Source organism: Carcharodon carcharias, chromosome 14 (assembly GCF_017639515.1).
Source record: "Carcharodon carcharias isolate sCarCar2 chromosome 14, sCarCar2.pri, whole genome shotgun sequence".
Lineage (NCBI taxonomy): Eukaryota > Metazoa > Chordata > Chondrichthyes > Lamniformes > Lamnidae > Carcharodon > Carcharodon carcharias.
In genome coordinates, this window is record NC_054480.1 from 62,829,753 (window position 1) to 62,853,438 (window position 23,686).

Here is a 23,686-nt window from a genome sequence, read left to right on the forward strand (position 1 = left end):
ATGTGAACATAAAAGCTAGAGAAGAGACAGGTTTAATATTTCAACATTAAGATCCTCTTGGGTTATCTCAAATATCCACAAAATCCTCGTAAGCATGTAAACAATTTATTTGTTTAATTTTCTTCCAGATACTATTTTAATGCAGGTGTGAAGCTGTTTACTTAAATGAGTTAATGTCTTCATTATAAGGTTGACTAGTGGTTTGAATTCCTCAATCTGAGAAACTGAGTCTAACAAGTTAATACTGGAACCAATTTTCAATCAAATAAACATTGAGGGACGGTTTCAGCTTGAATCTATTGTATATGAAAATCGGACCATTTATACAAAGGGTAATTGATCCACAAAACTGTTTTTAGGCCTGGGCAGTAATGCTCAGGCAATTACAATGACTGATCATCAACTTTCTCTCTACAAAAGAAAATAGATATCTTGCCATCATTGTATTGCCCGATAATGCACTAACCTGACTCCATCATCATTTACCTATGGCTGGATGGTCAATGACCACATCAAATAATGGATAAATTAAATAGTTTTGTGAATTTTTAACCCATTTCCATCAATAGTCAATGTCCCCATGTTAGATGCAAGTACACTCGCCAGAATTGGGCCATCATACAGTCCGAAGTAGCTGACAACTCCTCAGAGAGTGTTGTAATCAATGTTATCTCTGCTTCATCTTTGTCTTTTCTGGCACATTCCTATTCTGTTTTGTCTTTTGTTTGATATGTACCTGTGCACTGATACCAGGTTTGTTAGACTCAAATGTTCTAATGGTGTCCAGCAACAAAGTGGAAGCTTCTCTGCAGTTTGTGACAAACAACTCGAGTTTCTGCAATGACAGAAAGTACAATTTATGTTCAACAAATATCCTTTGTAAATGTTACTCACTGGAGCCACGCATAAAATTCAATCAGCATCTTTACCCCTTATCTAAAAACCCTTTAAATGCAACACTAAGTTTATAGATAACTGTAAATCTTTGCCTGCTTACCCGCTGAGTGAAATTTTGGGCAGATACATTTGATGCTCCTGGAACATGGTGCATTAGTGGAGGGATCAGAGTAAATTTTATTTTTAAGCAAGTTTGGGAAGTAGTGGCTGGATTCTATCTTTGAAGTGAGACCACAGTTTCCTCCTGAAATTTTGACTGCAGTATGAGAGCAGCAGAGTGAGAGAGTCTGAAGTGCTAACGTGCCAGTGGACAAGATCCTCCATACGTGTCAGCCTGAGTCAGAAAGTCATAGATTAAGCTGCACTTAACAGACTTCAACATAAGGTAGGTTGGCACATCAATACAGTGCTGAGGAGTGTCGCACTGTCAAAGGTGCTGTCTTTCAGATGAGATGGTAAACTGAGTGTCTCTCAGGTGAATGGGGAAGATTTCAAGGCATTCCATGAGCAGTAGCATTCCCCCTGATGTCTTGGCCAATATTTATCCCTAAACCAACATCAGTAGAGCAATTTTATTTGTCTCATTGCTGTTTATGAACCCTTGCTGTGTGAAACTTTGCTGCTGAACTTCCAATATTATAATAGTGACTACATCACAAAGATATTACCGGTTGTGAAATGATTTGGGAGTCCTGAGGTTGTGAAAGGTGCTATATGATTATATGTTCTTTCCTCTTTATATGAATTATTTGCTATAGTGTGCCTCCATTGTTTCAATTGTTTGTCACAGTATTACAAAGTACAAGACTGACACCTGGTGGCAGAAACTCAATACTGTCAATTTTTAAAAGAATGAGAGTTCATTCATTTGATGTTTCCAGCTGGATAGATCATAAATTAGGTTTCACAAAGTTTAAAATTGGATTGTCGCATTGGGGAGTAAAAAAACCCAAAACATCACAAATTACCTAACTAATTCATTGGATAAATCAGCGAAAAGATTTCAAAAAATCACCTTCCCAGCATGGAACTTTTCAGACCAAGATCTTGCCTTTATTCCCCAACCACCCCAACCCCCTCCAGGCTGGCAGGCAGGCAGGAGAGGTGTAAAATCAGGTGGGATGGTGGGGGGCACTGTGCTCACTGCCAGAGACAAGGGAGGCGGTAGACAGCCTTCCACCTTCTGACCAATTGAGGTCCTTAAGTGCCAATTAAATGCCACTTAAGGGCCTCATCCCACTGCTGCTGGTATTTTGCTAAAGGTAGATGGCATCACACCACACGGTGAAGCCACCAGGTATTCCCTGGCAGCCTTCCTGTGGGCTGGAGGTTATGCCTTTCTGATCGGTTCTGCTTCTGCCTTGCGATGGACACCCATTCCCTGATAAGCCCATCCCACTCATTTCCCTTCCAGGCCTCCTGTGATGCCTCAGAACCAGGGTGTTCTGCAGTGCCAAAAGTGGCCACCTGCCCTGGTGGTGCTGCTGGGACTGAGGAGCTGCCAGCCTTTCAAGTGGCCGATGGCTCTTGGAGGAGGGAAATCCTGCCTCAGTGTGGTGGAAGCCACTACCTCAGGCAATTAATTAGCTAAACAATGTAAAACAGAGTCATGGCTTCCAGGGCTGGCCAAGGTGGGCAATGGGCAAAGCTACCAATTATTCATTAAATCTTGGCCCACAGGTGCATGGTTAGAATTCAGAGGTTAATGTCAGTAGGTCCTGCTGAATATTTCAGCCATTCGTAGAATCTGCTTTTAAAAGTTCTACCCTTCAGTGCAATAGTGCGCTAGAAAGTTACCCCTGTTAGTGTGTCCCTGCATTAACTCTGCAGCATGTTAATATACCAGCATACATTGATATACTAGTGTACAATCTCTCTAATTCTTTAGTGTATTAGCACTCTACATCTCCAGTAAATAAATGAATGCCTGCGCTACTCCCACAGCAACTGGATCAGAACTTGATTATAAAAGGAAAGCAGGGGGATCCAGGGCAGGAAGCACCTCAGACTTGAGTTAGCTGCTGAGTGGGATTCCACAGCAAACTCTGAAATAAAAACAGGAAATGCTGGAAAATCTCAGCAGATCTGGCAGAATCTGTGGGGAGAGAAACAGAGTTAAGGTTTCGAAACTGTATGACTTCTTCAGAGCTGAAGAGACACAGAAATGTGATGGGTTATACGCTATTGAAGAGAGGGGTTGGGGCAGGTAGAGCAAAATAGGTCAGGGATGGGGTGGACATCATTAGAAATTAAATAACAAGGATGTCATGAACACAAGGCAAATAGAGTGGTAATGATAGTGTTAAAGACTAAAGCAGGTGTTAATAGTGGCATAAAGGTCAGGTAGCAGAATGTGTTAATAGCAGAACAAGCGTCAGCACTTTCTGAAACTTTGTTCCCCCAATTCACATTAAATATCTGTACACTATCTGTACAGAGCTGAAGAGACACAGAAATGTGATGGGTTATACGCTATTGAAGAGAGGGGTTGGGGCAGGTAGAGCAAAATAGGTCAGGGATGGGGTGGACATCATTAGAAATTAAATAACAAGGATGTCATGAACACAAGGCAAATAGAGTGGTAATGATAGTGTTAAAGACTAAAGCAGGTGTTAATAGTGGCATAAAGGTCAGGTAGCAGAATGTGTTAATAGCAGAACAAGCGTCAGCACTTTCTGAAACTTTGTTCCCCCAATTCACATTAAATATCTGTACACTAAAGGCAAGTTTATCAAATTTGCTGGCAACACTATAATTGGAAAATTAAACATGGGTAAATATAAAGTATTGCACATTATTTAAGACATATATATCTCAAGAATACACCAACTGGGAGTGAATTTACAGAGGGGCTTACTAAGGGACTTGAGATTGATGGTTCTCTCATCACTTTCAACCTCATGACAATGTGACTGGATTATATAAAAGGGCAATAAAGTTATACTGGAACACTTAAATGCATTGGTCAGACCACACTGGGAATGCAGTGTTGAATTTTGGTCACATGCCAAAAGAGCAATATAACTCTTTCCAAATAAAAAGGAATTGAAATATAAAGTAAGATTAGAGGAGCTTAAGGGAGATCTCACTGAAGTATTAAATATCTATTGGTAAAGATAGGACAAGTCAATGAGATTACTTCAAGTTGGGAAAGTAGAGCCAAGAGATTGAAATTGGACTGAAGTGGTTTAAAAACAGATGTTTGAAAGAAATATTTCTATTCAATGATGAACATTTGGAACAAATCCTTTAGCATGGTGGTAAAGTCTTAGGCCTTGGGATGATCAGAACAAGCCCTTTCTCCAAAAGAGGAGGGTCAGAGGACCAAAGGGTTGTGCTTCGACTGATCAAACCGCCTTTCTTTTGCAATTTTTTTTCTTGTATCAAAAAAAATGATGGTCAGGAAAAGGCCATCTGGTTCCTCAATCCTGTCCCACACTCATAATGCCAGTTGCATTATAATTAAATCCTTCTAAAGCCGCCTGCACCCTCATCCCCCACAGGGATGAATTCTCTGAGGGAGGCAGGAAAAACTCAAAAACATGGACAACCATGTGGGTGGGAGGTGGGGTTGGGGGAGAGTGGAAAATTCCTCTCAAGCAACCAAAACTAGCCCAGAAGATCAAATCGATCATACAAGGAGTAGGATTGCCTTACGTTCCTTAAAGTCTCTTAAATCTATTTCACAATGTTGTAACTATTTATATGAAGAAGTTATGTATGATTTTTCTTCCATTCCTAACTTATTAATTTTATTCTTATGTGCCCTGGTGTTTGAATCTTTCATCACAGCGAAGTAGTCAACATGAGTAAAGAAGGGGAAGCCAGCGGTGATATATTTTCCAGCGCATGTTTATTCATACAGATTGTAGTGCATTCAACATGATGAAACGATAACATCTGGCACGGTCGTACTGAAGCCTTTGACACCAGGCTGCATTACTGAAGGTATTGTACTGGCATTAATTAAAAGAGCTCTATTAAAACCATTACCCTGTAGCTATTTGATTCAATAAACATTTATTCATGCAAACTGTTGCACTCAGTATGATGGAATGGAAACATCTGGCATCATTATATTGAAGATTCAATACTGTAAAATTGTAATTTACTCCATGATGTGGTTCACTAACGATTATCAGCAAACTGTTACAATTGCATCTCTTGTCAAATACAGAACAATCTATGTGAGAAAGCATGCGTAGTAAAGTGTATAGCTACTAGCTTTTGCTTCTTAACATTTTAGTGATATTTTTCACTTAGGTGAAGGATACAAGATAAACGTCAAGGAATCAGTCTTTTATAGAATTACAATGCAGAAGCTGGCCACTTAGCACAACCCGTGTTGGTGTTTACTTTCCAAGTCAGCAGTTGTCCTAATCCCAAGTGGCTAGCTGTATTCCCATATCCCTTTATCCTATGTTCCTTGAACTACTTAGCTAACCTATTCTTTAAAAGCTGACATGATCACTGCTATGATCACTAACTCCTGTAGTGCACATCACAGCCTCAGGATCCTGTATCGAAAGGAGGCCCAATCAGATTTTCAGGATCCTGTTGCTGCCTAATCAGGTAGCCTTTCTTCCCAAAAATATACTTGGTTCAGAAAATTTGTAAAAGTATATTCCAAAACATTTCAAACTGAATATTACAGAAAGTGCAATAAAATTCAACTTTTCTTCATGCATCATTTCCACTCTGAGATGCCTCAAAACAATTGCAATACTCAATGGGCCGAATCTGCCAAGAAGCACCAATCCCCATTGGACTGCCACTCTGCTGCGCCATGCTGGAGCTCCGCATTTCTGGCCAGGACTTCTGATCCTGGCTTCTTCAGAAATAACTTCAATCCATCCGCTCCATCCTAGTGCTGTTTCATCGGGGGAAGTCAAGACATGCCCTCTTTTTTTTGGCAAAAACTGCCCTATTCTGTAGTGTTCACTAACCCACTGAAAATCATAGCTTTTCAGTGTGTTAGTGTCTGAGTGCCTGGGTGCATGGATGAATGTGTAGGTGGGTAAGGGGGCAGAATTTGTCAGGTAAGTGGGTAGGCTGGGTGAGGTAAGGAGATAGGGTGGGTGAGGGAAGTGGGCAGGGTTGCAGGAGGGCAGGGTAGCAGGTGGGTAGGATGGTAGGTGGATAGGAGGCAGTTTGGTAGGGCAGGAGGTGGGTGAGGTAGTAGGTGGGTAGAGTGGCAGGTGGATAGGGTGATAGGCAGGTAAGGTGGCAGGTTGGTAGGATGGCAGAGTGGCAGGTGGGTGGACCGATAAGGTGAGGCCAGGTCAGGGGGGAATTGGGGTTTGAGGTTGGGTTGGGGGAAGTCGAGAGGGGAGTCAGGAGGTAGTAGTGTAGTCAGGATGAGGATGCGGTGGGGAGGTCAGTTGTGTAGTTACCCAGGAGGTAGACTAGGATTTTTCTATCTAACATTTCCTGGCTAACTCAGAGTTGCAGACTTTTTCAGAAAGTCGCAGGGAGCAGGGGAATTAACCTTGGAAGTTCAAACCTCTCGAGCAAATCCCACAAAGTCAGTGCATTGGGACTTCTGATGTGTCCCAAAGCGTCGAGCCTGCTCTGTCATTCACTTAGATCATGGCTGATCATCTACTTCAAAGTGGCGTTGAGTGGCATCAAGTGCCACTGTCCGTTTTATTCAATGGGCTTCAACTTTGTTGACAAACCTATTATGTGATACTTTATAGAATGCCTTTTGGACGTCCTTGCACACTGCATCAGCTGCATTCCCCTCATCAAACCTCTTTGTTACCATATCAAAAAACTCAATCACATTAGTTGAACATGATTTGCCTATAACAAATCCATGCTGGTTTTCCTTAATGAATCATTGCTTGAGCAAGCGACTGTTAATTTTGTCCCAGATGATAAACTTCCCCACCACTGAAATTAAACTGACTGGCTTGTAGTTGCTGGATTCATCATTAAATTCTGCTTTGAACATGGTGTAACATTTGCAATTCTCCAGTCCTTTGGTACAACCCCTGTATCTAAGGAGAATTAGAAGATCATGGCCCATGGCTCCGCAATTTCCACCCTAACTTCCCTCAGTATCCTCAGATGCACCTGATCTGATCCTGTTGACTTATCAACTTTAAGTACAGCCAGCCATTCTGATATACCCTCTTTATCAATTGTTAGCCCTTCCAGTGTCTCAGCTACCTCCTCTTTTGCTATGACCTAGGCAGTAACTTCTTCCTTTGTAAAAACAGATGCAAAGTACTCAGCCATCTTCTGTCTCCATACATATGTCCCCTTTTCATCCCCAGGTGGTCCCATCCCTCCTCTCACTACACTTTTACTTTTTATACACCTATAGATGTCTTTTGGACTCCCATTTCTGTTGGCTGTCAGACTTTTCTCACACTCCTTCTTTGCCTCTCCTTTTTATTTTTCACTTCCCCTCTGAATTTTCTATATTCACCCTGACTCTCATTTGTATTGTCAACCTGACATCTGCCACATCCATTTAACTCTCTTTTTCATCATCAAGGGAGCCCTGGGCTTTGGATGCTGCATCCATTCCCACTCATGGGAATGAACAGTGACTGTACCTGAACCATCTCCCCCTTAAAGGCATCCATTGTTCCTTTACAATTGCCTGCCAATCTTTTACCCAGGTCAGATCCATTCTCATCCCACTGAAATTGCCCCGATCCAATTAATCCAATTAAATAGTTTTACACTAAGATTGATCGTAAACCTTCTGATACTGTGATCAGCATCTCCAAGATGTTGCTCTACAGATATTTGACCTACTTGACCCACCTCATTCATCCAGAACCAGGTTTGGCAATGCATCCACCCTCAAGTGGGCCAGAAACGATACTTATCAATAATACCCCACTGAAAGCACTCAAAAACTATCCCTCCTCTCTGCCCTTTAGGATATTACTATTCCAGTCTATATTGGAATAATTGAAGTCTCCCATTATCATTCCTCTATAGTTTTCCTACCTCTCTGTACTTTCCTTGCAATGTTTTTCTTCTATATCTTTCCCACTATTTAGGGGCCTATAGAATACATTCAGTGATGCAATGATAATGCTTATTAGAGTCATAGTCATAGAGGTCTACAGCACAGAAAAAGGCCCTTTGCCTCATTGAGACTGCACCAGTCAAACAAGTACCTAACTATTCTAATCCCATTTTCCAGCACTGGGCCCATAGCCTTGTATGCCATGGCATCGCAAGTGCATATCCAAATAACTCTTAAATGTTATGACGGTATCTGTCTCTACCACCCTTTCAGGCAGTGAGTTCCAGATTCCCACGACCATCTGGGTGAAAAAATTCTTCCTCACTTTTAAACCTCCTGCCCCTTATCTTAAATCTATGCCCCCTGGTTATTGGTCTCTCCACCAAGGGGAAAAGTTCCTTCCTGTCTACCCTATCAATACCCATCATAATTTTATACACCTCAATCATGTCCCCCCTCAATCTCCTCTGCTCAAGGGAAAATGATCCGTCTATCCAATCTCTCCCCATAACTAAAACTCTCCAGCCCAGGCAACATCCTGGCAAATCTCCTCTGCACTCTTTCTAGTACAATCACATCTTTCCTATAATACGGATTCCAGAACTTCACGCAATACTCTAGCTGTGGCCTAGCCAGCATTTTATACAGTTCCAGCAGAACTTCTCTGCTCTTATATTCTATGCCTTGGCTAATAAAGGCAAGTATCCCATATGCCTTCTTAACCACCTTATCTACCTGTCCTGCTACCTTAAGGGACCAGTGGACATGCACACCAAGGTCCCTTTAATCCTCAGTATTTCCCAGGGTCATCGTGTATTCCTGTGCCTTGTTTGTCCTGCCCAAGTGCATCACCCCACATTTATCCAGTTTAAATTCCATTTGCCACTGATCAGCCCATCTGACCAGCCCATCTATATCCTCCTGTAACCTAAGGCTATCCTCCTCACCATTTATCACCCCACCAATTTTCGTGTCATCCGCGAACTTACTGATCAACCTTCCTACCTTCAAGTCTAAATCATTTCTATATACCACCAATAGCAAGGGACCCAACACCGATCCTTGTGGAACCCCACTGGACACAGGCATCCAGTCATAAAAACACCCCTCGACCATCAACCTCTGCTTCTTGCCACTCAGCCAATTCTGGATCCAATTTGCCAAATTGCCTTGGATCCCAAGGGCTCTTAACTTCATTATCAGTCTCCCATGTGGAATCTTATCAAGAGCCTTGTTGAAGTCCAAGGACACTACGTCAAATGCATTACCCTCATCTACACACCTAGTCACCTCTCTGAAAAATTCAATGAAATTGGTCAGACATGACCTACTCTTAACAAAGCCAAGCTGACTGTCCTTGATCGATCCCTGCCTCTCCAAGTGTAGATAATTCTGTCCCTCAGAATTGCTTCCAACAGCTTCCCTACCACTGAGGTTAGACTGACTAGCCTGTAGTTCCCTGGTTTATCCCTTCCTCCCTTCCTGAATAACAGTACCACATTGGCTGTCCTCCAGTCCCCTGGCACCTCTCCTGTGGCCAGAGAGCCAGCGAGGTATTGAAAATTATTGCCAGTTTGCATTATTGTTTCTTGATTCTAACCAAATAGATTCTGCCCTTGACCCGTCCAGAACACCTACTTTCTTAAGCACACAAATATTCTCCTTCATCACACTGTCACACCATCCCCCACCCCTCCCAACCCCACCCTCACCATACCCCATTCTTTCCTTTCCTAAGTGTTCTGAACACCTTGGGCTTGATTTCCGAAGCCCAGTGGGGACAGAACTGGAGGGATGGGCCTGGAAATTCTTGCCGCTGAACAGCGTACTGGTTTGCTGGCACGGTTTCAAAAAGGCTGGGTAAGGATAGAATGGCTGCACTCCAACATCAGCAGATAACCAATGAAAGTAACTAAGGGGCCTGTTGAGGCCCCTGTCCCATGCCAACTGGAATTTTCCACTTGGCAGGCAGGTCCCCTGTGGTGGCCAAAACACAGTAATGAGAGGAGGGTGCCACCTGGTAGCAGGGATCCAGCAGTCCAGTGACTCTTTCCTCCGACAGCTACCATGGTGACAAGTGTGACCGCAGGCTGCCCTCTGCAGCAGATTACCTGGTAGCTGTGTGCTCTTTCTGTTTTTATATTTTGAAGAAGTGCTCGGAGGACTCCTCAAGATAGAGACACCACCTGCCTCATGCGCGCCCCCCACCCCCCGCCCACCGTCTCCACTCCCACCCCCCAACACTGTCTCTCCCTCTCCAACATTGCTGTAATTCTCCTATAGATTCTCCAGCCTTAGGAGCTCACCCACCAATTGAACAACAAGCACGCCCTCGGCCCTTAAGTGGCCTTGCGCTAAAAAATCACATCAGAGATTCACTTCCATCTCGATGAAGGGTCAGGACCCAGTTGATCTCCCAATGCTGATTCCTAACCTGGTTCTGACAGAAAAGCCTTTCACTTCCACAACATTTCTTAGGGGAACTATTGATGGAATATTTTGTGCAAGTGAATTGGAGGGTGCAGAAACTATGTGGTTTAGCAATAAAAGCTGCAACGTAATTGGACAATTCCCTGAGGCTTTATGTGGCCTCACTGCTCTGGTAACTATAATTACAAATTACATATAGTTCCTTTCACATTCCCAGGCTGTTCCAAAGCTCTTCACATTCAATGAATTTGTGAACTGTAGGCACTGTTGTTTTAAAAGCAAATGGATAGCAAATTTCGGCACAGAGTCATGAAGCTATTAATGTATGTAATATTTTGGAAAATATTTTTCTTTTTAAAAAAAACTGCAGGTATGTCTTAATTGGATTAAAGTCAGCTAGTCTGGGTCTTTTGATGTACTAGTTTGAGATGTAAACAGAGAGATAGCGTATATTTGCATTTTTTGAATAGAGCATTCAAGAAGTGGGGTGAAAATTGACGCCTTGCTAAAAGCTACCAAGCAACATGTTTATATTACTAATAAAATTGGTACTATGAAAAGGGTTCCATTGTTAAAAGGTAAAGTTTAAAGAAGTTGTTGATACAGTGAGAATTAACACTCAATGGGGGTGGTAAGTATAACTTCAGTAGTTTTAGGGTGTGCAGGCAGAGGCAATGTAAGATCAAAAGGCAGCTGCAAGCCTCCAACTGGCTCCACAGTGAAAAGAACCTAATTTTGAATTCATGCAGTGAAAATGCTTTGCCTGGTGTTTGGTTAAGTCTATGGGTTGTTGTTGCCTTTATGGAGTTAGTTTGGGTATTTGTTAAAAGTTATGATAGTAGTAATTTGTAGCCATGAGTATATATTAACCTGTGTAAATTAATAAAATGTTTCATTTGGTTTAATGTAAAACCTTGAGAACTGGTGGCCTGATTCCTGAGTTTAGAGTCGCATCTCAAACATAACACTTAAAATTATAGGTTATGACAGTTGTTTAAAGCTTTCCTCTGGGACTTATAAATAACTCTGCTTTACCAACTGCATGGGTCATAACACACAGCAAGGTGCCACAATGTAATACATGACCAATCAATTTATTTTGGGAGTATAGGTGCCTCTCGGAGGGTCAATGGAAGCTAAACTGGGCCATCCATATCTATACCATGTTCACAAAAGCAGGACAGAGCTAAGTACACCACTATGAGTGGTTCACCCAGTGACCTTTGCCAGCCCCTTGAGCATCTACAAGACTCTGGTCAGGAGTGTGATGTCAGTGCTTGGATGGGCTGTGCAGCTGCAACAACATTCAATAAGTTTGACACCATCCAGGACAGAGCAGTTTGTTTAATTTATGCCCTACCATTGGACTCAATGGGCAGAATGTTCCAGATTTGCACGAAGTGCGGTAACGGGCGGGTAAAATGACGTTTTACCCACTGTCAGCGATTGTGGGTTTTCACGCCGTATCATCACAAACCTGCCTCATTATTTATGCACTCCTGGGAAACACGTCGTTTCCATGGCAGGAGGGCTCTCATTTGCCTCCTGGCCATCACCCTGCTGCTGCATCACGCCGGCTGCCATATTTAAAGTCCAGCTGCAAGCACAGCACTCATTGCTCCCAACTCATCACTGCTGCCTGGGAGACATGGCCAGCAAAGAAAAAAAGACCACAGCCCCCCGCTTCAACGACGGATCCCTCGAGCAACTGCTGGATGCCATGGAGGCCCAGTGCGATGTCATATACCCCCACTCTGCTGGCAGGATGGGCAGCAACGTAGCCAATCCAGCTTGGAAGGCGGTGGCAACAGTGGTCAGCGCCAATGCCATTCAGAAGAGGAGAAGCCACCCAATGCCGCCTGTTTAAGTCACTCTTCTCACCACTCTCAACTCATACAATCACAAACGCATCACACATCCACAGGACCCTCACTCACTGCCAGTTCAACGGATACCACCGTTCATTCTCTCACATACACCGTCATTGCCCTCATCCCATCCATGGGACAATTCACCACCGACACAGGCCAGGCATACTTTTCATCCGGCCTGGCTGGCATCCTGCTTACCTCATCTTTATCCATACAGGACAAGCTGGCACACAACAAGAGAGAGAGAGGTCACAGACCGGTGGCGGAATGCCCGAAACCAAGGTCTTCACGGACTTTGAAAACAGAGCCATCCAGCTGGCCGGCGAGGATCAGGACCGTTGATGTGCTGACGGTGAGGTTGGTGCTGCTCTACCAAGTGAGGATCCAGCAGTGCAACATCCATTAGACAACCATGCTCTGAGTGATGTGCCCTCTTTCACAGGCCACTGCCATGCACTAATTATCTCCCATTGCTTCCGCAGGCACCTCTGGGAAACAGCCGACAGAGTCCACAACCCAGGGCCGCCAAGCAAGCCACGGAAAAACCTCTGGACAAGAATCTGGAGGCACCCTCCCTGAAGTCCCATCACAGCACTCACCCACACCCTCCATCAGCACAGAGACACACACCTTGGTGGGATCTAGCTTTGAAGTAGCCCCGGGACCACAACCTGGCGAGCACTTCACACTTTTTTTTCTTCTCCGCCGATGCTGCCAGACCTGCTGAGTTTTTCCAGGTAATTCTGTTTTTGTTGAGCACTTCACACTGTCTGATACACATCAGGGACTTGCCAGGTGTCTGGCACTCGGAGGACTGCTGGAGGCCAGAAATTTGCTGAGTCCGAGCCAGATGACGAGCCTCTGGATTCGGTTATGCCACAGTTGCTGGAGCTGCAAAGACAAGCTCGGGAATATCAGGAAGGGATATCCGCTGCACTTCTCAGATTGCAAGGCACAATAGAGGAGTCCGTTTGCCTTCAGGCTTAAATGATAGCGTCGGCATGCCAACACACCGAGATCAATGTTGGTAGGGTGGCGGCTACTATGGAAACCTTTGTCCAGGACCGTCGCTCCTGCACTGCTGCGCGGGCTCAACTCCATTGCTAATACCATAGTTGGCCTCCAACAGTATATACGCAAGAGAGGTGCAGGGCAGCTCGGTCTCACTCCGGCTATGCCTTCCACTCACGGAGTCAGCCTGGGGCCCTTGGGCAACCACAGGGAGGAGGATCAGCAGGTGCATACCCTAGGCCCACCCAACCAGGTGACTCCAAGTGTGTCCAGCCAATCCGAATCCCCTCTTCCTGTGACCTCCGCAGCTCCAGCTCCACAGGCCGATGAGGGTGCCACTGCCACACAGCATGACCCCAAAAGCAGGCCGGGGCCCTCCAAGTCTCAGCTCTCCAGAGGACAGCCGCCAAGGTCATCACAGCCAGGGTCTCGCAGTCAGCAGGCTGCCTCCACCTCTGCTGTGGATATCCAGGGAGCACCAAGATGTAGCGGCAGGGTTAGTAAAGTTAAGGAGAATTAGTTGCACAGCCTGGGCACGGGTGTTAATCACTTGAACATACTGTTCACTATTGTAAATAAACTCCAAAGAATGTCTCCCTGCTTATGGCTCCTTGTTCTTATCACTCAGATGTGAAACCTTTCTGCACAAGATAAAGGCAGGTGTCTCAGTCCGGGGCCTCTTCCCTGTGCTTTGTGCAGCCTTCAGACCAAAGTGATGGCCCAGCCTCACACTCCCTGGGCACATTAGTGATGCCTGCACCTCGGCAGTGCTTGTCATTGCTGCCAGAATGTAGTGGGCAAGCGCTACAGTGTTCCGTCATTCTGTGTGTGCTCTGAGCACCTTTGAGGTGGAGCTGGCCCCCATCTCTTCAGTATCTGTGACCAGTGATGCTGTGCTCCTGAAGGGGTCAGGTGCTGAAGGCGGACAAAGTATCAGATGCTTCTAAAGTTTCATGGCTGCATCTCTATGATATGACCCTGATCACAGAGTGCAAGCGAGCTGTCCTTGGGCAGACAGGATCAGACATTCTTAGAGGCTATGTGATGATTTATGGAGTGTCCTCATTGCATGTCATCATCATCCTTCTGCAATCGAGTAACTATTAGGGCCTCCACTGTGTCTCCAGGTTGAAGGAGCATTATCACAAAGGGTTTGTGCTCCGCCATAAACCAGACTGGAATCAAACGTTCACAGATGTGATGTGAGGATCTATGGGGTCTCCTTACAGCATGTCATCATCATCCTCCACCAATCTAGCAGCTATGAGGGCCTCCCAAGTGCACCTGCTACATCTGGGCAGTGCGGGGGCCTCATCCCCATCATCGTCACCTCCAAGCACCTCCTCACCCTCACCCCTCTCAGCGTCCTCCTCATCCGAGGAGACGTGCAATTCTTCCATCTCAGCCAGCTTCTCTCCTCATTGCATCGCCAGGTTGTAAAGGGCACAACAGACGATGACATTGCGTGACACCCTCTGTGGTTTATATTGCAGGGCTCCACCAGACCGGTCCAGGCACTGGAGCCTCATCTTCAGCATCCCAATGATATGCTCCACCAAGTTGTGAGTTGCAGCATGAGCCTCATTATAGCGTCACTTTGCTGCAGTCTGAGGCTGCCACAAGAGTGTCATCAGCCACATCCTCTGCAGGTAGCCCTTGTCCCTGAGGAGCCATCCCTGCAGCCTCTGTGGAACCTAGAAGACTCCAGGGATCTGTGACCGACTGAGGATGTAGGCACTGTGCACACTCCCTGGAAACTGTGTGCATACGTGCAGGATGCGTTTCCGGTGGTCGCATATAAGCTGCACGTTCAGTGAGTGGAGTCCCTTGCGGTTGATATAGTCCACCGTGTGCAGCGACGGAGACCTGAGCAGCACATGGATGCAGTCAATCACACCCTGAACCTGTGGGAATCCTGAGATCTGGGAGAATCCAATGGCCCTTACATCCTGGCTGTCCCGGTCCCGGGTGAAATGCACAAAGTTGTGTGCCCTTGAGAAGATGGCATCCTTGACCTCATGGATACATTTGTGGGTGGTCACCTGTGGAGCTCTGAAAGGAGCCACTGGCATAGAAATTGAGCACCACTGTCACTTTCACAACCACTGACAGTGAATGCCTTCCATGTCCCCTTGGTGCCAAGTCCTGCAGTAAGTGGCAGGTATGAGCATCCAGGTCCCTAGACATGTGCAGTTGTCGGCGACACTGATTCTTGGTCATCTGCAGGAATGACAGGCACTGTCTATAGACCCTGGGTGTCACTAGGTGCCAACTGGCCACGGCTCGCTGTCACTCCTGGGCAGCATGTGCGGGAGCCCCTGCTGCCCATTCTTTCTGAGATTGCTGCTCCTGCCTTTGCGCAGCCAGGAGCCTCAATCACTCTCTCCTCCATTTTCTACACATTCTGTAGGCCATCAGGCATACAGCTAGGTCACCAAGCTCCATGCTCCTGATGTGGTCCTCCTGCGGCATGAAAGAGAAAGAGAAGTGGTTATCATGGGTGTACTTAACACCATTCATGGCCTTGCGTTACAGCCCCTTAATGTTCCCCAGAGATTGCTGGTAGCCCCTCAGATGGCTAGTGATAAGTGCGCTGCATGGCTGCCCTGTCAACCTGCAACATGGGGGACTCTGCTCCTAATCGGGATGCTGAGATTGCAAGGGGCTGTGAGCGCCTCGAGCAGTGACTGCTACACGGCTAGCGTTTGCAAGGAGATTGTGTAACTTGTGTAGTCCAACTGCTCCGCGGTCCAGTAAAGTGGGCGTGGACTCGCAGTCTGTGCGGGGGAGAGGGGGAGGTAAGATCTGGAGCACTTGGGGCACTTTGGTGTCTCTGTATTTCTTGTCTGGGTGGGCAGTCTTGGAGCGCAACCCCAATCATATCACTGTGGCTGCATCTGAACTGTCTCAGTTGCAGAGAAATGGTCAGTTTATACAGGTGCCCCTACTGTGTGGCCACTTCCCTCGCTTACCCTGCACCCCCAACCTCAATTTCTTATGCGCAAGATCCAACAGCAGGGCAGCAGTTGCCCCCCAACAACAGTCGCCTTCAAGGCTGAAAAGCAGTTGCCCCCGCACACCCTCACCCGATAACAGTCGCCTCTGTGTCAGGGCAGCACTTAACCCCAACTCCTGGAGCCCCTGAAGCCTGCAAAGCAACAGGCAACCCTGGCGAGCTCTACAAAACAATGCTGCTCACTTACCTCCTGTTCCCCCAAAGTGAAGACCGCTAAGTGCACGTTGCCTGTGCTTTCCCACCAACGTTGATGGACGTGGTTGCAAGAGCCTGACGGGATGGCCTTTTAATGATATGCTGATGTATTACAATGAGCTCCCTGACGACCGTTGGCAGAAAATGTGAGGACGATCGCAACCTGCCTTCCCGCCATCGTGAAACAGATTGCACCATATTGTCTGCACACGTCACCTGTTTAGCCCACCACCAGCGGGCATGGAAAATTCCACCCAATATCCATATCCTCCATCACTAGTGCACTGATGGCTGCCGTATGTATGATCAGCAGAATGTACTGCAGCAACTCACCAAGGTTAGTTCAAAAGCACCTGTCACTTCTGCAGCATCTAATACCAAAAAAAAGAGTAGCAATGTTATGGGAACATCACAACTCCTGCCTTCCCTCTAAGTCACACACCAGCCCGACCTGGGCCCACACCACTGTTCTTTCATTGTCACTGAATCAGAATTATGGAACTGTCCACCCAACACCATTGTGGGAGTCACTTTAAGGACTGCAGTGGTTCAAGAAGACATGTATCCAGGGCAACTAGGGATGGGGAATAAATATAACCTTGTCTGTGTCTCCCACAGATAAAAAGAAAAAAAATTAAAATGTCATCTTGTAATTGTTCCAAATACGTTATTCTGCATGGCCTTTTTCACCCAAAGCCTATAAACATCCCTGACACATGCTCCCATGATCTTTCATAGCCCAGACTAATCAACCCAATGCAGGCCCAATATCGACAACATAAGAAGGTGCGTGAGAGGTACCAGAGGTACATATTTAACTGAATTATGGATCAAAAAATAGGACTTCACATTTAAAGAGGCATAATCAATAAAAAGCATTATCATCATTTTTTAGGATCTTTGACATGAACACAAAATGTAACATAATCTACATGTTTATGCTCTATTAAAACTAATGAAGTTTCTTAGTGATGTATTACTGACCGCACGGAATTGTATCCACTCAGAGTGATTGTAAGGAAATGTCCCCTCCTGATGCTCAGTTAGCTGGTTGCTGTCAATGAACTTATGCAGGGCTTTCAAGGAAGTCAAAACTTCAATCTAATAAAACAAAAACAACATGCACCATATAAATACAAGTTATATATTAAAGAGCAATTATAGATTGAAGAACATAACTCATCTTTTCTTCAGACAAGGTCCTTATCCTATAAGGACCAGTTCCTAAGTCTGGACTGAGCTAGAAAATAGTGGGTCCACAAACATTGAGATTTCATCAATTTAAATGAATGAAAATGTTACGACAGGATGAGGAGGAATGAACTGGCTCTCCTTTATTCAGCTCCCTTGGTTGGTCGCACAAAGCTTTTTTAAAATTTATTTTCCCCATAAACGCCTTTTCTAATCCAAATGTAACTTTCTAACGAGGAGCCAATCAAACCAGGCTTTCTTGTGTCAAAGAAAGAGTAAGCTTATTAGTTCCTTAACCTGAGAAAGAATAATAAAAGACGTGATGACACACACACACACACACGGATCTCAGAGTGAGGGATATGCTGGGCCATGAGATTACAGGTTGTGGTTGAATGCAATTCTGCTACCGCTGATGGCTCACAGTGCAAAATGGATACCCAGTTTTGAGTTCCTAGTTCTGTTCTGAATCTATCTCATTTAGCAGTAGGTTGTAATGCCTCACTCTGACTGACACTGACACAGACAGATGCATCTGCAACAGGTAGATTGGTGAGGATGAGGTCAAGTAGGCTTTTCCCCTTTGTTGGTTCTCTCACCACCTGCCGCAGGCCCAGTCTAGCAGCTATGTCCTTTAGGACTCGATCAGGTCAGTCAGTAGCAGTGCTATCAAGTAACTCTTCGTGAGAGACATTGAAGTCCCCACCCAAAGTACACTCTGTGCCCTTGCTACCCTCAGTGCTTCTTCCAAGTGGTGCTAAATATGGAGGAGCACTGATGCATCAGCTGAGGGAGGACAATGAGTAAGCAGGAGCTTGCCTTGCCCATGTTTGACCTATTGCCTTGAGGCTCCATGGGGTCAAGAGTTAATGTTGAGAACTCTCAGGGTTACTCCCTCCTGGCCGTATACCGCTGTGCCACCACCACTGCTGGGTCTGTGCTGCTGGTGGAACAGTGCATACCCAAGGATGGTGATGGTGGTGTCTGGGACATTGGCTCTAAGGTATGATTCTGTGAGGATGGCTATGTCAGGCTGTTGCTTGACTAGTCTGTGAGACAGCTCTCCCAATTTTGGCACAAGCCCCCAGATGTTAGTAAGGATTTTGCATATATCTAAAAGATTCCTCTGTGGGGCAAACTAGTAATTAGTAGTATAACCCTCCACCCAACTCCCACTCGATCTCTTGGCCCTTGGCTCTCTTATACTAATGAAGTTCAATATAAGTTCAAGGAAACATGTGTTATCTTTCAATTAAGCACTTAACAATCTTCTGGAATCAACACTGAATTCAACCATTTCAGGCCATTCCTATTAAAGACAGAGATCAGGCCTTGGAGTTTGGAAACTACAGTTCCCATTGGGCCCAACAGTCTCTGTGCATACACCAGTCCTGGAATGGCCACACAGCATTCTTTGGCTTCTTCTTCTAGATAATACCAGCCTAGTGAGCCAAATGTGTCTTTATGACAAACAGTAATGGTTTCATAGTCACCATTAGACTTTTAATTCCAGGCTTTTATTGAATTTGACCATCTAGCATGGTGGAGTTTGAATCTGGGTCCCCAGCGCATTGCCCTGGGTTGCTAGAATATTAGTCCAGTGATAATACCACTTTGCCATCACATCCTCAGCAGTTTGTGCATGGTCACATCTTCAAGCCGGTAAATGGCCCTACACACATGCGCAGTTCATCTTAAATTTTTGTTTTTTAGGTTTGGAAGCCAGCTCTCTGCTTACACAGAAAAAAAATAAAATAAAAGTGAAACAGCATAAAGAGGCTGTGGTGACCCAGAAGAACATACCATTCCACAGAAAGTGCCACACGAAGCAGGGTGGGGGCTGCAGGGAGCAGGTCCCAAAGAAAAGAAGAAAATCCCCAAAACCAGGGAGTGTGACAGAAAGATGTCCCAACAGGATAGTTAAGTCAAGGAACAAGGACAGGAATCAGAAACAGATTGTATTAAATGAAGTTACTATTAAGAAGCAGAGGAAAAGGCTTCAAATTAAAGAGACAGAGTTGCAGAGAGCAAACTTGGAACAAAGCGGGCTTGTGAGAAGCCAGAAGATCCAAGGAGACAGTAAAAGTTTGGTGACTCCTTACTACGGGAGTTGGAGCAGTAATGTCCTGCTTGGCACAGCTGAATACCTGAGAGTGTGTGTGGAGGGTGAAGCCTGAATGCACGTAAAGATCCAAGGAAAAGGAATATTGGAAGGAGAGTTTGAAATCCTCGAGGTGGATCTTTTTTGGAGATATCCGAGTGAAAGCATCATTTGAGAAGGCATTCCAAAGTTTGTTCAGTGAGACTGGTTGGCTTATGGTGTGACAAACGTCTGGAGAGTTGATGAGAAATTCATAGAAGCTTGGTTTTGGAGTGCGGTGTGTCCGTCTGCAATTCACCTGTTGGTTTACCTGGGCTGTATACTTATTGTGAATATTAGAATATAAGATAGGGTTTGTAACTTGTGTTATCTTTACGAATTTCTCTCTACATCTATAAAGGTAGAATTAGGATGAAGGAGTAGGGTAATATTGTTCATCAATTCTTATTTAATTAATAGTTTTTTTTTGTTAAATGTTCATCAGCAGACTCCTGTGACTCTGTTCAGTAGCCGTCCTCCACGTTTCTATACAAAAAAAACAGAAGTTAGTATCAATCAAGCCGGATTCCACCATGGGGTCTGACTTGCCTAGTAGAAATGTCAGCTGAGATAATAACAATACAGTCAAAATGAGGATGACGTCTGCCAGGCTTCACAATGCGTGTGTCCTCAGGTGATTCAGAGGCCAATCCTGGAGCCACAGATCATTGGGCAGAGAACACAAAAGTTGATCTGAGGTAGGGGGAGTTCTTGAAGCAGGGTTCTGATCTCTTTCCTTCTGCTTTCATCACTTCTCCACAGCAGAGTTTATGGTGTCAGTTTCTGACTATGTTGCAACTTGTTGGATGAGGCGCCAGTTTTTGGCAAGTTCCTCCCTTACACCCATGTCAATTTGTCTCCTTTTCAATGAAGCCTTCTGAGTGTCCTTACAATGTCTTCACTGCCCTCCTTGAGATCCTTAAGTTGTGAAAAGAGAATCCTCTTTCTCTTTTTGGCATGCAGGTACAGTTTCCAAACCAGTGCAGCTGATTTGCCATGATCATGGTTGTGATGCTAGAGGAATTGGTTTCAGTGAGGATGCTGGAGTTTGTTCACCTGTCTTTCCACTTGACTTGGAGTATCCTGCGAAGTAGCTCTGATGGAAAATCCTCTAGCACTGGAGGTACATTTGGGAGGTGACACAAGTCACACTGCCATATATCTATATATATATGTCATTCCCATATCTTGGCAGCTACCTTTCTCAAAAGGTCACCATCAAAGTGCAGATCCAGCACAGAATCAGCTGTGCCCGCACAGCTTTTTAAAGATTGCACAACCGGGTCTTCATAACAGAGATCTCCATTAGAGAATAAAGGTTTTAGTTTGTAATGCTGCTGTTGTCACACCATTTTTCTTATATGAGATTTGGGTCACCTGCCATAGGCATTTTATCATTTACATCACCTTCAGAAACAACTTTATTTATTCCATTGTCATTCCCTTTTCGCTTGCACCATCAGACCTTTTGTCTCTCTTGCCTAACACCCTATCACAGACCTTCTGTTTTGTCCTTTGCGCACCCCCCCCTCCCCCCCAACCATTGCCCTGCCTCTGTCGATGTAACACCTGCTACACCTCTAACTCCAGCTCTGATGAGAGGTCACAGGCTGGAAATGTTAACTCTGTTTTTCTTCCTCCAAAGATGCTGCCTGACTTGCTGAGTGTTTCCAATATTTTCTGTCTTAATTTCATGTTTCTGGCATCCGCAGCATTTTGCTTTAGTGTTATTGCAGTATAATGTTTCATCCAGGGTCCTCCTTTAAGTCCTAAGCCTTGCTTCAAGAACCCTTTCCTGGGCACTTTTTGGTTGTATTGCTCAACCTAGTACCTAACATTGATGGGATGGGGTAGAGAAGTTGGCACAAAAAAAAGTCGCTGCCATCCTGACAAGCATCCCCGAACAAGCAGTGAGTGGCTATGGCATGACTCAGACAAGCTCCCAGGCAAAGGGCAGATATGTGTAAATGGGAAAGCATAAAACACCAATATAACTGCTCCACATGGAACAAATCAGTACCATTTTCGATTTGAAGAAACATTCTGACACAGATGAAATCAAGTTAAAATCACTCTGCCATTCTACTTGGATTTCTCAAGTGGGATAAATAGCACTTACAGGTACTCCTGGATATTTCTCCAGTTTGAGAGTTGTCTCCTTTTCTGTCAATATCAGGACACAATGAATAGAGTGGGGAGCAAATTCCTGCAGAATTGAACAACAAAGTGATTGAAGTAGTGGAAACATCAATACAATATATATTTAGAGATTATGCAATAATGCCTTATTACTACAAACAACTATAAACAAACACAACTCAGGTTGTCAAATATTCATTTTGGTGGTCCTCTGGTTGCTACTGAAGCATTTCCTAAATGGGGTAGGGTTCATTTTTACTGCATGGGTTGAAAGCTTCATCTGCATGGAGCACAAGTAGGAAAATCAGGCTGTGAGGATCACAGGGCCATAATGGAGATGATCTAATTTACCTTGTGTTTACATTAATAGAAGAAAAAGAGGACAGATTCTGTTACGGATATGTCATCTAATTTACCTTACTGCAACTTGCCTGCAATTCAGGTAAGAGAGCGAGGGGAAGAGCAGCTCCATCTTGAGGGGCCCTCTCTGCAGCTTTTATAAGTTTTAAAATAATGAATGGTCTCAGTAGCCGGGCCACCATTGTGGATGGGGAGCCTCTCCACGGGGTGACCTACAGCTACAGCTGTGGCCAAGCAGGCAGGGAATGCCTAAAAGCTTGCCTGCAACGCTGGCACCCTGGTCCGCTGCTGGGAGGTCACCTCCAGGCAGCTGACCTAGTCGCTGATGCCTGAGGAATCTGTAGGCCGACTGGAGAATTCTAGTCGACTTCTGTCAATAGGCCTTATTAGGCCATTAACTCCACTTAATTGGTTAGTCGCGAATTGCAGATGGTATCCCTTCCAGCACCCCCATTTCACCTTTGGGAAAATGGCCCAGGGACAGGATGATGCTGGCAAACATCTGATGGTACAAATCTTCATTCATTCCTGCCCCATAAAATTCAGCCTTCTTTCCCTTCTATTTTCCTCTCTTCGATCCTTCATTCATATTTTCAGTTTCCTTGCTTACATCTTTTCACTGCTCTCCTGATTTCTTTCTTTCTGCTGGTTTTCTCTGTAACACATTTTGACCAATTTTATGTATTATTCACACAGCTGCATGGGAGGAGAACAGACTGGAATGAAGATTGGAACTCGGGGCAGATTATGGGAATGACGTACAAGGCGATAGCTGACTGCAAGATTCAGCTGGCAGATTGGAATTCAGAGCCTGTACACGACAAATTATTTTTGCTTTATATATAATAAATGCACTTTTTAAAAAATGTTTTGAAGTTGTGGGAAGCTGGTTGAAGTGATTGGAGAAAGAGAATTTGGTGACAACCTTTACATAGAAGTGTCAAAGTAGATTGCACAGCACACCCTACTGCTGGGAACCTTTGGTTTAGATAAATGATTCAATTTGAATTTATGAAGGTTACCTCAATGTATTTCAGATTTATAAGATGATGAAGAGACAAGATAATGTTTGTTTGGACAAATTGTTTCAAGTAAATAAATTAAGGAGGACCAGTGATCATAATCCTAAGTGGCATAAAGGGAGAACTAGGTTAAATGTTAGGAGAAGATGCTTCTATTTCCAGAGATTGATGGATGTGTGGACTAGGATGTGTAGTGAACAGAGACATCCTGAATTCCTTCGTGCAAGAACTGGACTAGTTTCTGGCTGGATTCCAATGCACCTCATGCAAGAGCCAAGGTCCTGTAACGTAAATCAGGACCAGAGTGATCTCCTGGGCTAGTTTCAATCGTCTCAAGTCGGAGAGGAATTTTCCAGATTTTTTTCCCTGAATTCATCTCTGTTCATTACACATCCTAATCCATGCATCCATCAATCTCTGGAA

At 44.8% G+C, this 23,686-nt stretch overlaps 1 protein-coding gene across 2 annotated transcripts in view; it reads right to left on the minus strand.

The window, feature by feature from the left end:
• The window catches only part of LOC121287443 (pleckstrin homology domain-containing family G member 4B-like), a 198,406-nt gene that overhangs the window by 52,116 nt on the left and 122,604 nt on the right, over positions 1-23,686 (minus strand). For both annotated transcript variants that reach the window (XR_005945191.1, XM_041205331.1), the window contains exons 8-10: positions 21,862-21,948; positions 17,396-17,512; positions 737-835 (exon numbers count right to left, since the gene is read on the minus strand). Coding sequence is in view for 1 of the 2 variants with exons in the window: in XM_041205331.1 (XP_041061265.1) it covers positions 737-835; positions 17,396-17,512; positions 21,862-21,948 (303 nt within the window). In the remaining variant the exon portion in view is untranslated. The remainder of the gene's footprint in view (positions 1-736; positions 836-17,395; positions 17,513-21,861; positions 21,949-23,686) is intronic.